Source organism: Schistocerca nitens, chromosome 1, assembly GCF_023898315.1.
Source record: "Schistocerca nitens isolate TAMUIC-IGC-003100 chromosome 1, iqSchNite1.1, whole genome shotgun sequence".
Taxonomy (NCBI): Eukaryota; Metazoa; Arthropoda; class Insecta; order Orthoptera; family Acrididae; genus Schistocerca; species Schistocerca nitens.
In genome coordinates this window covers 386555743-386574792 of record NC_064614.1, presented here as the reverse complement: position 1 = coordinate 386574792, position 19050 = coordinate 386555743, and the positions used below count along the sequence as shown (strand labels likewise).

The window sequence follows — 19050 nt, the reverse complement described above, 5'->3', positions numbered from 1 at the left end:
TGATGATATATTTGTATACTCCTCCTGCATGAATGATTTCATAAATGTGAAGTTTAAAACTTCAGATTTCCTGTTGCTCTCGTCTATTGCCACACCAAACTGGTTAATGAGTGACCAGATAGAAGCCATCAACCGTTTAACAGTTTTACATACTGTAGGACCAGAATTTTACTTGTTGTACACTTTGAGGAGATCGTGTGAAAAGAAGTGTGAATTGAGTTTTGCATCACCAGTGTTGTTGTAACCCATGCAACTACATAGAAAAACACTGAATTTTAATCATACAAAGGAAAAAGTTGACTATAGAAGTTTATATAGCAAGAGGTTTTAACCTTACAGAAGATGAACAAAATTATAGAATGGAGCAGCAACTTCGAGTTTCCACCATATGTGGGGATTTATAGATTCTGAGGTGGCTTTTGGCAAATCTATACTGACTGTTCTAAAGAGAGTAGGAGATCCATCAATACTAGAGCTTACATTAGACTTCATCAGATTAGAGTTTCTTCAAAAATGGATGAGAAGCCTGGCTAGGTGATTCCACATTAGAACCATTCTCAGCAGCACCTCCATGAAAATGAAGTAGAATATATGTGATGAAACATATTGGAACCACCTTCATGTTGCTGTCCTTTTTGCATTTAGTGTAGGAAATTTCAACAATGAACAGAAGAACATAATATAGCAAGATTGAATGTAAGCCTGAAAATATGTTAAATAATTTATTATCAGTATAGCAAAATCAAAACAATAGAAAATCAATAGAAAACAGTAATGAAGACATGTAAGAAGACTACCTTATTGCATTAGGGCAGTTGAAGACAATGGATGGATGGTCTGTAAAGGAAAAAAAATGAAATATGGTTGGGGTGTTCTTGTAAAAGTAAACAATATTTTAAATCAAAGAAATGGTAAATTTACCATTTGTGTGTATTAAGAGTTTTCTCTTATGGCAGTGAGACATAGACTTCCAGCAAAAAAATAAAAAAATCTATAAAATGAGAGTTTCTCAGTGACCAAAGGTGAGATGTATGTTTGGAATTATTAGCAAAGACAAGGAAACAGACAAACCAATCTGAGAACAGACTGGAGTAGAAAACATGATTATGGTTGTGATGAAACTGAAATGGAGGTCAATGGGACATGTAGGCCAGTTGAATGGGTGATAGAGATGCAAGGAACTTCTTCGCTAACTTCCTGGAAATAGACCAAGATTATTATTTGAAGGACAGTGGATGAGTGAGATTAGAAACACACAGTAGCAGAAACTATTGCTGAAGACCATTTGCATGAAAGGTGTAGAGGAGGCCCATTTACCAAAAACTGTATCTTAAACAGCTAATGATGATTACAGTTATAAAGAAACTACAATTCAGAAATAGTTGTTAACCACCCTGGTACACAGAGCATGAGTCTTACACAACATGGAAAGTCTGCCAGCAATAACATTAAACCTTATGCAAGAACAGAACACAAATAAGACACACTCTCCTTCTGAGTTAGAAGAAGGAAGAAAACAATCCAGAAGAAGAAACATCTCACTAACCCTTGCACAGGATGGGCAAGAAACAAGACAGCTGCTTGCCTGGCCTCATCAGAATGTGTGTACCTGGCACATCTATTAATTCCAAATGCGAGGCTCCCCACAGCTAAGGTTGCCAGGACTTTGGAGGGGGAAAAAAATAAATAAATAAAAAATAAAAATAAAAAAAAAATCCCACACAATGATTAAAATCAAGAATATACTTGGGGTCAATCAAAGATCAGCTAGGGCTATGAGAACCTGCTGTCTACAACACTGGTTATGAGTGTGACAGGCAGTACATTGGTCAGACACAGCAATGCATCTCACAGTGTTGTTGCAAAGTACAGCATCATCAAATGATGCATGTTAGATTCCAAACTAAGTAAGGTGCTATGCCTTTCCTACAGGTTTCAGGATTTTGTCTTCAAGGAGGCTGGTGGAAATAATAATGCTAGAGGATCTTCAGTTGCGACAGCAGTATCCAATTGAGTTCAGAATGTGGTGTTATCAAAATACATCATGAATGTTCAGATGTGAAAGTGGCAGATGCAGCAGTTAGAATAGACAGGCAGCACCAGCACTTGATGTCTGGACTCCATTCCACTATTCTCTCCTCTTCCCCCCTCCCTCCTCCCCCTCCCACCCAAATCCCAATCACTTGCCACAACTGTGGTGCTGGAGCTAAGCGATTGGCTCACCTTTGGGTCTGCAGCATAGAAGCCTGTGGTCCAATGGCTGTAAAGGGATGAACTTCCACTTAAAATGATGGGCAATAAATTTGTTGAAACATTGCAATAGCATAATGCCACACAACTCAGCTGATAACTTGAGAAGATTTCATCAATGAAATTTGCCAAGAAAGCCTGAATCCCATACCATACATGTTTTTTATCAACTAACTTATCTGTCCTGCACAGCATTTTATGCAAGCATCATTACCATTACACTAGCTGAACACATGAATGGGCATACATAAACTGTCTGCTTTGGGTGCACCAAGTATCCAGTTGCTTGCTGTAAAGCAAAACCCAGTGAACTTGAGTGATTGTTATTTCACACAGGCTATTTGAATGCTCCTATGCAATACTAGTTTCCCTGAAGTCCAGAACTGGAAACCTGCCCTCCAACACATCCTCATATCCTGACATCCTCCTAGACTTAATGTCTGCTAATACATACTCCTCCTCTTTCTCTTTTGTTGCCTTATATTATTATATTTTTCATTTAATGCGTTTCTTTTGTTTCCTTTATTGCTTTTATTTTTTCATCTATTTTCTATTTGTTCCCACTTCCTCTGTCTTCTGTCCTAATTCTTAATTGCATTACTCATTGTGCTTCCTCCTAATCTATTTTTACTTCTCAGTCTGTCATCAACATATCTGAAGAAAAGCTGGCACAGCAGTTTCTAATGTAATATCTCCAACCTCCCACTCTCTGTGTTGTACCCACTTCATCTTTGTCTGCCCTTATCCTCACTACATATTGGTCCCTCTCATCCTGGTATCTGAGTGACTTGCTCTTCCTTTTAACCTTCCTCAGCCTATCTCTCTTTCAACCATGTGGAACTACCTAACAATTACCTTATAAAGGGAGTATCAGACAGCTGTTCTGTCTCATAATTTATTAATTTCCTTTATTAAATTTTCCTTGATACATTTCACTGTTTTGTGTCTTTTTGAATTTTGTAACTCAGATGTCAATAATCTGCATGTGATGTGTGATTTGGATATACAGGGTCTTCGGCAATTTCTGTTACAAACTTCTAGGGCCTGTACAGGAGAGTGAGCACATAATATTTTCAGTAGGAACCCATGTCTGGAAATGTACCATTTCTGGTCTACAACAGTTTCAGTTCAGATATGTAAGGTGTCCATGTCAGCTGAGGGAAAGAGAAAAGTTTCAAGAGTTTCTAGTCCTCATATGCTATAGGGTAGTCAGGATGATGTATACTAAGTCACATGGTCACATGGTCACCTGATGTCACTAAATGTCTGCTTTGCTGTGAAACCTATTCAATGTCTGTGCATCTTCCATATAGTAAATACAGTTTGGTATATGTTTTCAGAATACACAGAAATGCTTCTTGTGTATTTCAAAGCTCAAGGTAACTGAGGAGCTGCTAGTGAGCTGTATCATGAACATTTTCTGCAGTGTAGCATGCCATCACACAAACGTTTGACCATGTTATGTAGTGGCTCTGAGAAACAAGTAACTTCACCATGAAGAGGCATGACTGTGCTGCTCTATGGCAACGCTGCACATCCAAATTTGAAGCAGATGTACTGCATCATGCTGAAGAGGACCCATTGATGAGTACTTCAACAATTCTGTGTGCAATGGGTATAAGTCACAGTATCGTCTGGGATGTTCTGTGTGACCAACAATTACATCTGTATCACTCGCAAAGGGTAGAGAGAGAGGAAGATCTCTGGCACAAGTCTGGGTGCTGTACCAGAAATTGAAGAGATGCCAAATGGGATGGAGAATGTATATCAGAACATGTTAAGTAGATACAATGTCTATAACAATAGTGGTGGTTGCCACACCTAGCCACTGCTGTAATATATCAGTACTGTTCTATACATACAGTATTCTGGGTTCTTTTTTGTTTTGGAATGATGTAAACATGTAATGTTTAAGTGTTAATACAAACAAATGTGCTTAAGTCATAAATGAATGTTTCATAATGTTTACTTTCGAATTGTTACCTAATAATCATACTGTGTCACACCTAATTCAGTCCCTCCAGAACAAGCGGATGAGTTGAACATCTGAATTGAAACCATCACAGTACAGGAATGGTACGTTTTTGATCATGAGTTCATATTCAGGAAATTATGTACTCATTCCACACTACAACTCCTAGAAGTTTGTAATAGGAATTTCTGCACACCCTTTATACAGACTGTTGCTGTTTGTGCTTCTGCAAGTTCATCTTGGCATGCACCAAATAATTTAGTATATAAAGGGATGTGATAGCCAGTATTTCATGCCAAGGAATTGCCCCTTAACAGTAAACCATAGGTTAGATAGTTGACAAAAAGCATAATAAGGGCTAAGCAGTAGCCTGTCACTTACAGTTGTAAGTTTGCTTAGCAGGCAGGTGACTTGAACTAATTTTGTACATATGTAGTTGTGTGAATTCCTCATGTTAGCTTTCGATCAAGGTAAATACCAAAAAGTTTAGTTGATACACTACCATTGTCATTTATGAACAGATTGAAAAGAATATTTGCAATTTTAGAGACTTAAGGACAGAAGCTTGTCTAACTTCTCATATGATGCATAGAATGATTAATGTGTTATTAATAAATGTATTATTTTTTCAGTTGTATCAGTTTTATAAGATTTAACCATAGACAGTTTTGTGCCTTTACAATAGAAGAATATTTTAACAGAGTTCAATGTCTGACATAGTCAAAAGCATTACTAAAGTCCACAAGTGTAGTAATCACAAACAGTCTGGATTTAAATGAAAATAAAGTAAAGGGAACAATATTTTCACTTCTTCACAGCTGAGAAGACAGGTCTGCACCCACACTAAGAGTTGTTAAGAATGTCGTTTGTTGACAGATGACTATGGATTTGGAGGTGCATGTAGTGTTCTATTAATTTTGATAGGATTTCTATTAAGGAACTGTGGTAACGGCAACATGGGGGAAAATAGCCATTAGAAAAGACCCAATTTATGGTTGCACTATTAAGTCCTCAATTTTTAAGTTACAAAATTAGATAGGCCATAAATGTGTTCTTGATTTGGATACATAGTTTTGAAATTTATTTTGTGATGTCATTTATTTTACCCTCTCTTCATTCATAGCACAAAATTATATTTTCAAAATGTTGTAAGGCATTTTCAGTATATTTCATGTACTCAATTTTGTCGTATTTACAATTGAACTCCATTGCAGTGGTACTGTGCACGCCATCAGACCTAATAAAATGATCATTAAATTCATTCAGTATTATATTAACAGTATCTGACACATTTTTACAATACTTACTTCTACCCTATTTGGCCTTCACAACATTTTACATTTTGCAGGAGTTGTTGATGCTGTCATTAGCCTAAAACATACCTAATATAATTTATGTCCTAGTTCTTCTTTTCAATTCTATGGATTTGGTTGCATCTACACCACAGTTTTCATATCTGTTATAATAAGTCATAATTAAGATTCTAGGCATATATACAGTCAATGTGTATGACTTATACTTGGATGCAGTGTGATGTATACTGCTTATTGCTAAATTTTGCTTCACTAACTTAGGGCAATAGATTTCAAAAATGTTTGCAACTATGTTAATCAATATTCAAATGCATCCCCAAAATTCTCACTTTGAAGCAGGATATTATTCCACTTAGTGTTTTGTATCCGAGTCCTATAATTATTAAGGCTTTGATTTCCCAGTAGTTTAACTTATTTACCCCTGATGCTGATTAATGTATGACACATAGAAACATGCAACAGAAAACAATATTTGTACTCGCTTCAGAGCTTTTGAAATTTCTTGACTCGAGAGTGAGTCTCACCATTACCATGTGCATGTGCATTTGAATGTGTGTGTGGTTTTGTGTATGAGAGTGTGTGCACTTCAACTAGAGAAAGAGCAAGACCTTAAAAGCTTGTGTAAGTTATTTTTTTCTATTGCATATTTCTATGTGTCAGCCGGCCAGAGTGGCCGAGCGGTTCTGGGTGGTACAGTCTGGAACCGCGCAACCGCTACGGTCGCAGGTTTGAATCCTGCCTCGGGCATGGATGTGTGTGATGTCCTTATGTTAGTTAGGTTCAAGTAGTTCTAAGTTCTAGGGGACTGATGACCTCAGAAGTTAAGTCCCATAGTGCTCAGAGCCACTATTTTCTATGCATCACACAACAGTCAACTCTGAGTGGTTGCTTTTCCTATATATTACATGTTATTCTATCCAGCAATTTCCGTTTTTGTTACCTTTGATGCTGTCAGATATATGATTATTTTATATTTTATTTCATTAAGTGCCTTTTGGTGTAATGGGAAATGATTATTGAACAACCTTAACTTATATTAACATTTTTTGAGATCGATCACAAAATTGTCAAGGCAGGAGATTGTCTTCTAGGATTAACTCAATTGATAACTTATTTTATTTTATAAATAGGCTACCATTTTGTTCAATTCTGGTGGGTAACTTTTCAACATATGCCAATTTTAAGTATTAAGAAATATCCTTTTTTTATTTTTTCTTATCCCTACAGTCCATTTTTCACTATAGAAGGCACTCCTAGAATGAACCACAAATAATCTAAGGTTGTAATAAACACACTCATTACATACGCTACTGACAGCTTCATCATCACAAAGTTCAAAGAAAGTGATAGTTATCAAGAAAATCATTGTGAATCCAGTCAGTACATCAAAACAAAACAAGTGCCCAGGTAACAAATAGATCACACATCTGAATATAGTAAGTGATGTAAGTGAGTGGATGGCATGTGAAATATGATGGTTGTGGTGTTGGTGATAGGTATGTGAAGTTCTCTTTTGGATGTTGCCATATCCACGTATTTCAGCTGTTCATATCAGAAATTTCTCAGTTCTTCTTTACGTCTTTCTTTATTCCAGTTGCTGAATCTTTATCAGTGGTACTTGTCTGAACAACAGGATAACCTAAACTTGTATGCCTCTGATAGTGCTAACAGTAGGAATTTGGCAGTATGACATTGTGAGCCCCTCTCCTGTCCATTATTTTCTCAGGTAACAAGCTGCAAAATCTACATTTCTGTGAAGGTGAGGCCCATGCTTTGTGTACTTTCACCTCCTGGTTCCACCAACTGGACAGTCTCCATATGAATCTTCTCCAAAATTGATCAAAAACTTGTTTAGCTGCCACACAGCCCTATTGGGCAAGGGCTGTTCATGTTCATATGTAACCCATATCTAGTCCACACTTCTTGCAAATAGCTTCTGCTTCTAGTATTCAGTGTTTGCGTCTCTCTCACATTACCTGTTGATTTTCACTCATTTCAGAATTAACTCTTTCAGTAAGCTTTGAGAGGAGTAAGATATACAAAAGACTATTTACTTATCTTATGTTATAGTTGGCACTAGTTCTTCATGTCTAGTGATGATTATTTAGGCTGAAATTTTTGGCATTGTAGGCTCCAAATGACATGATAACTATTGAAGAACTGTCTGTTTTTATCTTGATTTTTTTCACGTTTTTCTATATCACACCGTCTTTACAATCTCCACTTTTAAATCAAAAATTACATTGTTACTGCCAAAATTTAAAACATATCTGATCACATCTTAACAGAGTTAAACATAGTCTGCCCACAACTCAAGTTCCAATTGCAGTGCTCAGGATAAACAGGGGTAAGCAGAGTCATAATTAGCTTTGAATTATGACATAATCCAGTAGCTTGAGAACCAAAATCAGTATATGAAAGCAGACATGTATACATCTTGTTATATTGTCTACACTAGTAAATGTCTTCCACATTATTTGCTAATTGTCCATACAAAGTAACCTACATATGTAGAGACCCAGAAGATTCATTTACAATTGATAAAAAAATACATACTGATTTAAAGTTACATAATGTATTAGGAAGTTAATCACCCTAGTTGAAAAAACGTATATTTATGTGAAATAACACTGCCTTTGCAGTCTTGATTAACAATTTGCAAATCTGAGTCACAACACTGATGTAGTTGACAGGTGCCTGAGTACATTACCCAGCATCTATGATCTCTTGTAAATTGACTGGTCCAGCAGGGTAACGCTACACAGCAGTGTGTGGACTGTATCTGCCCACATCTTTCAGTTCCCTCCCTAGACTTCTTATCACATGCTACAGCAGATAGGTAACTTCCCATCAAGCATTCACATCAAATCCTGAAACTTTGTTTTGTGTACTAAATATGCTGTTCAATACCTTCTTCATATCACATGACATAAGCTCTTCCTATTTGTATTCCAAAAGCAATTTGTAGGATTTATGTCAGATGAGATTAAAAAGTGTTCATATATGAAGCTTTAATAAACAGAGTTAAATGCAATGAAAAGATGAACTAACAAGGTGATACACACAGATATACTAAGATACTATTCCTAATTTTTTCAGTACAAATTATGAACATTATCCCCTTTCAAAATTGCAAAAGGATGTACTCATTTAGTCCCATGGCAATACGTGTCAAATTCTAAAGCACAAATCTATTATAAAACACAATTATATAGTGTATCATAGATTTGAACTGAGCCAATAGCAAAGACAGAACTTTAGAAATTACATCATCTTACATACTACATTCCTGATAAACAAAACGCAATTATATAGTCGTATGAATCTGCAAAAATAGTGTATGTTTTCTTCCAGACTAGGGGCCACTAATCATCCATGTTCAAAGATCTTGTCTTCTATGCTAAAAGTTAACAGCACTTGACGTTTTACCAATCTGCTTTACTTACCATTAGCTCCTCTTATCTTTTTGCCTACAACCAGCATTCCCACAAAATTCTTACTATACTTAATCTTGTCTTTAAATTGTTCAGATATACCACAAATTGGGCTACCTGTATCAAACAGTTCCCTTCCCACTTATCAATCTTAATTTTAATGTAAGGACACCCAAAATCTGAGTTGTCTTCTATGCTATTACACACTTAATGTAAAAGATCACTTTCTATTTCATCAAATGCTACATCCACACTATCTTTACAGGGTCTTATCAACTTTACTGGTATCATAGAATTACTTTTGTTAATCATGTTATCAGGTAAAGACTGAACACAATGAATGGATTTCATAGCACAAGTAACATCAGTTATTACAGAAGGAACACAAAATATATTACTGTCAAAATTACACTTCCTACTTAGATCTTCTTTCACTTCATTTCACCAATCTGGATACAAATTCTGACTAACCAAAGCTAACTTATTCCAGAATGCACCTTCATCTATGTTATCATCAATATGGTCCCAAAAGAACTTCAAAAAGTTTTCTCATTTATTCTCTCAGCTTACATATAAATCACCTTTACTGTTTGGATCATTACTCTGGATGACATTAATGAAAAATTGCTTTGATTGGATTAGTATTAGAGGACTCTCACTTACATCATCACATACAACACTTACATTATCTGTATTGACAACATCATTCAAAAATAACTCTGAAACTTCATTATTCTTAGACTCCACAAATATCTGATACTCATCATCATCATCATCATCATTACTGCCATCACCATATTTTTCCAAAATTATTTCATCGGCAATGTCATTAACAACACAAGTCTCATCCCCATCAGCATCTCCATTCATTTGTGATAAGCTACAAATCTCAAAGTCTTTTTTCATTTCATCCAGTCCGCCATTGTTGGTAGTCTCCCATCACTGTCGATACAACTTTGTTGTGCATATCTCAGTCTTCTTTCTTTGAGCGATCAGAAGTTCATTTATACATAAACTGCAAGTGGCACAAGTCACTGTCCCTTCTTCTTCTTCTGTAGCAGACAAAACTTCATTACCAGTCAATTGATCCCACCAACTTTTCCTTACCCTCCCTCACATCACCTGTTGATTTTCACTCATTTCAAAATTAACTCTTTCAATAAGCTTCAATTTATAAAAAAAACTTCTTTACTTAGCTTCTTTTCTCATATTTGGATCCAGAACTTCAGCTCTAGGGGTTGATTCTTGAGGCTGAAATTTTTGACTATCTAGGTTCCAAATGATGATAACTATTGAAGAATTGTCTGTTTTTATCTTGATTTTTTTTCACATTTTTCTATGTCACACTGTCTTTACATTCTCCAATTCTAAATCGAAAATTACATTGTTATTGCCAAAATTTAAAACACGCCAGATCACATTCGAGGCATGCCCACTACTAACTCATTCTGCAGTACTAACAATATTCCTAAGAGTTTACAAACTTTCTTGACAAAAGAAAATTTTCGCCAAGTTATATTATTATCTTATTGGGCAGTTAATAATAGGAATTTTAAGTGTGCCGAGTATTTCGTAATTTCAAATGTTTCTAAAAGAAGAGTAATTTTGTCTGTACATACAGAGTTAGTACATATCACAAAAATATAATACATTATATACCAAATCATATGAAATTCTTTTAGTTAAACAGCTGAGATAATATGAACTGATACAAGATTCGAAAATATTTTTGGTATCGATAACTTCTGTTGAATGAAGGTAATGTTAGAGTAAGGTGTCCCTTTACAGTATGCTAAACATTATTTCATTAATTAAGCATAAAATTACACCCATTTCAATTATATGGTGTTACATGAACTGTTTCTTTACTGAGTTTTACACTTACGTTATGCAAATTGGGTGGCTTACATGTAACTTCTATTTATGCTTAACAGAAACTGGTTGCCCTGTTTTGGATCAAATCTTACAAAAGTGCAGAAGCATTGGTTATGCAGCTGAAGACCATAACCAAGTTTTTTTGAGTCTGTGCAGCCTACATCAAATTTGTAATATTTGTGTAAGTATCAGGAAAGTATTTTCTACACAATATAGTAAGTAGACTGTTATCTGGCCACAACTGCATCAGAAATAAACCAATATGTTTACCTAAATATGTTGTACACCCCATTGAAAATGGCCTTACTTTTCATGGGACATTCAGTATTAAAGGTAGATAGTTAAACTAGATCAGTTTTTAACTTTACTAGTAAGATGATAAATTTGAGTATTTCTGGAACATGACGGATTAATAAACTTTTATGTCAGTGTTTATATAACAGCAGAACAGTAAAGTACACTGAGAGCCTGGCAGTCACTGAGAGCATATAGAATGTAAGGAAAGCTCATCCGTGTTCATGATCTATCTTGTGACTGATATTGTTAATGACAAGGAAAGGAAAATTGTTGAAGTAATATATGAAACATGAATGGAAAAATTAAAACAATTCCTTATTTGTAAAATACAAATTAGTAAGACACACACATTATTCCTACCATAGATGAAAAATATTGGGTATTCTGTAATATAGTAAGAATTGTTGTATTAAAAATTAATCCAGGATTACACAGACTATATGTAACATCATGGAACACTGATGATTATAAAGTAAAATACATTACAAATGGTATTGAGAGATTTAAACAAAGCCCCCAGTGTGTCAAAATGTATATGTTTTCAATGAACAATAAGCTCCCCAGTACAAGTTGGGATCAGTTTTTAACATTGTGAAACATGTGACAAAGCAACACATTGTCGATGTAAGAAATTTTGTCAAAGTTACTTTGTGAAATGATCATAAACATCCCCAGACTAAAACTACTTTTCATTACTGTTTTCTGAAAATCAGTGAAAATGTAGATTTTAACAGCATATTAGTAGCTGACCTACAATTTATAAGTACAGAATATCATATCTCAAAATTAAGCTATTAGTTTTATTAATTCTCTTAATGATAAATATTTCAGTGCTTACGACGGAATCAGTGGAAAAATAATCAAACTGTTGTTTTAGCCCCTTTTTAAGATCTGGCTTGCCAAAAGAATGTTTAAATCACTATGGGAAAATGGCACAACAAAGAGATTGAATATTTAGTGTGTTGATATATTACAAATCCAAGACGCAACAAATGTGATTTAAAATATAGTAAGTTACTAAACACTGAATCTCTTTGTTGTGCTATTTTCCCTTACAAACTTAAAAATGTTTTTATCAAGGCAGATTGTAAAAAAGAGGTAAAACAACAGTTAAGGACGGCTCACTCCATCTTGCTGTTGTCAGATTTTAAAAATATGAGAAGGGGATGTATAACAACATTTATAAGCATTTAATATAGGGAAATCATTCTTTGACATGGTCGGCTTGGGCTTTTTCCTTTGCACACACTCCCAGTCTGTTTAAATTGCTTAAAACAATGGCTAAAGCTTTTGTGAGTTGGTGGCTGAATACCAAATTTAGTATGAAATGCCCACTGCACTGCAATTTGTGACTCACTTTTTTGCAAACTCAAGAATGCAGAAAGCATTGTGCTCTACAGTTTCCATCTCACTCACAATTGACAGCAAAATGGAATGATGGCCCTATTGCAGTGAGAACTCTACCGGCTGCTTCTGATATCATCACCACCAGCCCACCCACCACCACCTGTCAAAAACTTTGAAACTTCCTATTTTCATTGACATAAAGGTTGTTCATTTTGGATTTGTACTTGAATATATACAAATTTTTGAAAATGGGTCCATCATTTAGAATAACCATGTGTTTTCAATATTTGCATTCCAATATGTCATACAGAATAATGTTGTGGGGTAACTCATCTTTAATATAGAAAGTCTTCATTGTGCAAAAATGTGCTGTAAGAACAATGTGTGATGCTCACCCACGATCATCTTGTAGCCATGTGTTTAAGGATTTGGGCATTCTGACTATTGCCTCAGAACATATTTATTATCTCATGAAGTTCATTACAAATAATCCACTAAAGTTCAAAAGAATCAATGATGTACATAATTACAATCCCAAAATGAAAACTGACATTCATTACTCCACATTAAGGTTGTTATTAGCACAAAAATGGTGCATCATGCTGCAACAAAAATATTTGATTACTTACCCAGTCATATGAAATGTCTGACAGATACCAAAGTTCAATTTGAAATCAAACTGTGGATATGTCTGTATATTACATGTGTCTATGTATACTTATAAATGTTCAGAATGTAGTCATACTGTATGTACAAATTAATTTGCAATGTCAATATAAAATCAACTCAGTCCACACCATTACAATCTATTGTGCAAAATGATCCATGGGACATGTAACTAACTAACAGACAAACCGGAGAGCAGTGAACAATCTAAATCTTTTGAGCTCTGCATACACACTGACAGAAATGAAAAGTATTATATCTTTATGTCAAAGTCCAGTATTTGTCAAATTTTGTGGAAATGTTCCTAACATACAACTAAACTTTTACTCCATTTAGAACTAATGTCTGTCATCAAAATCAGAATGGGCACAAACACTGTCTGTAATCCATTGCAGCATGGCTGTATACAGCCTCTGAATGCTATCTTGATGCATTTCTTACAATTTTTGAAACACATAATGAATCAATTCATGAAGACTGCAGGCTGGAGGCTGATACCAAAGTATACATCTTTCAGGCACATACCAAACATGCTGTGTGGGTGACAAATCAGGTGCTGAGGCAGGCCAGTGAAGGATATACACATTCCTCAAAGTATTAGTGGTGTGAACTGCAGTGTGGTGCCTTGCATTTTTGTGCTGAAACATATCATTTGCTACCTTGCTCATGATGGGTATAACAACAGTATTCTACATTCATGTCGTGTGATAGTTAACATATAGCCTCTCTTCAACAACTGTCAAAACAGTCTATTTCTCATATTCAATAGCTCCTGACAGCATGATTGAAAGAGTTGGAGAGGTATGGATCTAGAGAATCACTGTTTCCTTTGATCTTTCACTAGGTGATCTGTGGTAACTTTGGTGTCAATCTGACCACTCCACACAGATGTAAGACTCACACTCAACACCATAGAAGGCCACTTAATGACCCAATGACTTTGGCTTTACATCATACAAGTCTCTGTTACATGTGGTATGGTGTCAGTGGTAAACAATGCATGGCAGCTGGAAATCTAAACCTAGCTTGAAGTAATCTGTTCCCAAAAATCCATGGTGACACTCTGTCATTAACTTCTGCCCAGATTTCAGCTGTTGTCATCTGTCAGTTTGACAGAGACATTTGAATGATTCTACGATATTCTCATGGTGAAGTCCTCCTGAATTTAACTTTTCAGCACGTGTTCTGCTTTAATTGCACTACACCCAGCTGTCTGTGTGGTGTGTCAATATCTCCCACACCAATGATTTGACCTTTCTCAAAGTGCAGAAAATAGATGTAAATTGCAGATCCATGACCTCTGGGGATGCTGTATTGTGACTGCCACCTGAAAAGTTCCAGTATCATTAGACACACCCAATAGCCAAGATGGACTCACATTATTCTTCTTTTGTAGGGAGGACTGTTTTCTGTACTGAAAGTAAGTTCACATCAGGATGAAATTTTAATGAACTTATTCCACAGGCATGAAAAAACTGGATTAACAGTTTGATAGTTTTCAGCCTGTTCCCACCTTGTGCAGAAGAGTATCTAGGGTATTGATAAAGAAGGAACTTAAACTACAGGAAACACTTCCTTAGATTTGTAAAAGATTGCTGCATAGAAGATAAAATTGGGATCTGCTACATAATGGGATAATGAAGTCTCATATCTATTATAGGAAAAGCTGCACAGAACAAAAATAAATGTAATAAACATGTTCCACTACTGTCAGGATCCCAAACCAAGCCTTGCATTATAAGGCTTTTAAGAGTATACCAGTGGGCAGAATGAGGACAAGATGATGAAACTTAAATGCACTTAAATAAATATTCACCCCTAACTTTTTTCAACACTCCTGATTTATGTAATCTAAATATAATGTCTAGAAGACTTTATGAAGAAGTCTTTCATATCAGTCACTAACAATAAAATACTAACTGATAAATGTCTGTGTGTTATACATTATGCCATAACAAAATTCACATGGGTCCACGCAACATATAAAAAGAAATGGATGAATACCTTAGATAAGCTGGGATGATTGATTGATAATAATGAGTGTGGGCAGAAAACAATTGAATGTGTTCAGAGTGATGGTAGAAGAGTTTGGTGAAGAAATAAAATAAGTACAGGGCTAACAGAAAAGCTGCAAACCTGGAAATACTTAACTGCTGGCTAGTTATGACACTGCTTCTTAGTAGTTAGGTGATGGAATGGGTAGAATTATAGACAGGTGACTGCGCCAAGAGTCCAAAAAGAAACTTCATCCAACTCCATAAACAAGTAAATTTAACTATACGTCATCCTCTAAGCTAGTGTTTGAACTTATAAATCATATAGCCAAAGTACTAACATCCCTGAAACTGCGGAGACCAACAGTGCTCCACTGCACTTAAAAGACATGCTTGGGTTCACTGTCTGGGCTGTCAATGGTGCTATCACTGCAGAAGAGTTAATAAGCATGGAAAGCTATTGAAATGAATGTGAGTGATGTCTATATTGTGGACAAATTGTCAAAAGATGGCAGATATTTTACCATTGCTTGAATGACTGCTGATAAATAAACCTGAAAGATTAAAAATTTCAAAAAATGTGTTTCTAGATTTGGGACAAGTGACAGCATGATAAAGTGATGATAGTCCCTAGGTAAAGATTAGTTATCAATGCAAATTAACTCACAAACTTGGGCTCTAAAAGCAAAGAACATGTCAGCTTGTGAATCTGTTAAGTCTGTTTTTTTACCTTTGTATTCTTACAGCACAAAATAGCTAATGGTAATTTACTGCTATATTACTAATTTACCCTTCCTTGTTATGAACTTTTCATATTACTTACCTGACCTATTACTTTAATATAATAATTTAAGTTGTACTTCCATTTATTATTTGCCAACATATCATTACACAGTTAATGTTCCTTATCGTTACCACCACTAACATTAATAATACTCTCTGGTATTATTGTTTTTAACTTTCTTGTAATATTTTTATGAGCAAGGTGAGCTTTGTTCTGTTTAGTGACATTCATTTTCTCACTGTTATTTCTGATACTACTAGCATAATTTCTGTGCAACAGCCCCTCCAGTGTTAAATTCAAGTATAAACTTTTTTCTTCAAATATGATTTACTATAGCTTGCACCTAGCAACCATGTAGCCAATAGTCACAATCTCTATGATATATTTGTGACAGAAGCCCAAAGAGAGTAATCTTTACTACTCAAACATCTGCACCTGGCATGTTTGCCCACAAATGTACTTATAAAATATGCAAGAAATAAACCCTGAGAACTACATAAAAACTCTTTAAACACATCATTGTACCAAAATTTTCAGCTTAGAGACAGGAGATAGTTTGGGAGAATAATTCTATTACAATCAGCAGACACAAATGACTAGCTTCATGGATTTGCTAACAGACTTACTTGCTTATATGAAAAATATGTTTCCCAACGTCTAGGAAAATGAAAAGGAAACCTTTATCTCGGCTAATAGGTAAGCTAAAGCAGTTCACGAATCTCACTAAAATTGGACATTAGACATACAAACGATACCTTAGCCCTGAAAAAGGAGTCATTCTGTGAGAAATGATGAACTTAGATATGACCATGCCTTATGGAAAAACCTGCATGGTTAAGATTTAGACAAATGGAGTGAGGTGGCACAATGATTAGAACATTGGACTCACATTCGGGAGGAAAACAGTTCAAATCTGCATCTGACCATCCAGATTTAGGTTTTCTGTGATTTCCCTATATCACTTCAGGTAAATGATGGTATGGTTAGTTGGAAAGAGTACAGCTGATTTCCTTCCCCATCATTGAAACTATCCAAGCTTGTGTTCTGCCTCTCATGACCTCAATGTCAGTAAGACATTAAACCCCAATCATCCTCCTTCCTTTTTAGATGTAGACAAAGTAAAAGCTACTGCTGATCCCACTGTCTGATTAAGGAGCTAAATCAGCAGTTCATTTTCCCAACAACTGCTACTGAACGTTTAAACAATATTTCATAGTGGTAAACGGTGGTAGGTACAAAACATTCTGTCTTAACTTCATTATTGATGATATTGTCAACAAATGAACTATGAAGATCAGTTCAACAGCCACTGGACATGATGACATCACACTCCAAAATGATGAAGCTTGTTAATGTCCCACTACTGCCCACAAATACTGGATACTTTAAAACCACTCCTTGACCACACAAGCTATCACTGCTACTTGGTAACAGAGACTTGTCAAGCCACTATCATAGAAGGAAGATTCCACAACACCTTCTGCATACTGCTCCATTTGAGTTCTTCTAGAACTATCTGCAGCATTATAATATATGATGCACAACAAATTTACCAACTAAACTCTGTAGATAAAATATTATCCATCCTCACAAAAACAGCATATTGGTTAATTTGGAGGCTGCAGAGCCTGTAGAACAGGTACTGAGCAGTCATGTGATCCACCACCCCTGCCCCATCACTAATGTAAGTCATTTCAATTAGTTGGTTCGACTGTATAGAATCAGTTCAATAAGATGGGTAAGTATGGAGATGTGACAGAATGCCATAAAATGGCTGTCCTCTTTGAATGCACCCATGTTCTCTTTGTGACTGAATTTGCTTGATATGTTGCTATACCAATGCAAAGTATCCAGTGTGGCTAGAAGAAATAGTTCATCAGCTTCAGCAATTAACATGGAACAAGAAAAGTGCTCTCAAATAGATTTTAACCCACAGGGACTTTAGAAAGGTATCACATCTTGTCTGTGACAATTGCTGTCGTACTTGGCAAAATAACTGCTGTCAATGAGGGCAGGTCCTTCTCAAACAGTTTCTGAGGAAATATTGTGAAGCAAACTTTACAAAATGAACAATTTGAGTTGGCTTCCTCACAAAGACCATTGCTCATTGCGTTACATGCAGCTTGAATACTTCTGCAGGGCAAACAGTACAGAAACTGGACAGTAGCTGGCTGGAGGTGCTGAGAGTTTTCTGATGAATCACAGTTTTCCCTGTTCCGAAATGATGCAAGACATTAAGTGCACTGATGGATGAATTGGCCATTTAACCCACAGTGTGCGGAAGATGTAGTAAAGGTTGGGGGATGGTTCTGTCATTTTTTGGAAGTATTTTTCATATCATGACTAGGTCCCACTCATTCAAGTTTCTGTGAACAGAAAGCTTCAGTAGGCCCGACATCAGTCAAACTGGACAATAGCTGAATGGAAATTTACAGTGTTATTGTGATTCACAGCTTGTAGTCTTGCAGTTGCATTCTCGCTTCCTGCACACGGGGTCAGGGATTTTCTCTGCCTCAAGATGACTGGGTGTTGTGTGACCTTCATCATCATTTCATCAGCATTGACTCGCAAGTCACCAAAGTGGCGTCAACTAAAAAGGGCTTGCAATACAGTGGTCGAACTCCCCTGCATGCGGACTCCTGGCCAGCAATGCTATATAATCATTTGATTTCATTTCAGTGTTATTGTGAAGACAAACAAAGATGTTGATTTCAGCATTCTTGATGACCAAGTCTTACCTTTTTTTTTCTGCATCTTCATGATGAATGTGTTGTGGACACTCATATCTTTCAAGATGACAACAACCATGTTCACTGGGCTGCAAGCATATGTTACTAGTTTGATGGGCACTCAGGCAACCTATCACACCTCAATGGGCATGCTAAAGCAACTGATCTTAGTCTCATAGAAAATGTGATGGTCTATTTGGAAGAGCAGATGTAATATAGCCATCAGCATCCCTGCAATTTGGTTAAAAAGTAGAGCAAATGCGTATGACACTGTTGGCTGGGAGACCCTGAAGGGAAGATTCAGCTGCCTAACTGAAAACATTTCTCTGTCCTTCATTATAATTGGCACCTTTCCATCACAAACTCTGAAGGTCATGTGTTTAAGTGTT

At 35.9% G+C, this 19050-nt stretch overlaps 1 protein-coding gene across 1 annotated transcript in view; it reads left to right on the top strand.

Moving 5' to 3' along the window:
- LOC126249254 (MATH and LRR domain-containing protein PFE0570w) overlaps positions 1-19050 on the top strand; it is a 252829-nt gene that overhangs the window by 229993 nt on the left and 3786 nt on the right. The window contains exon 4 of the mRNA XM_049950913.1: positions 10904-11025. Coding sequence (XP_049806870.1) covers positions 10904-11025 — 122 coding nt within the window. The remainder of the gene's footprint in view (positions 1-10903; positions 11026-19050) is intronic.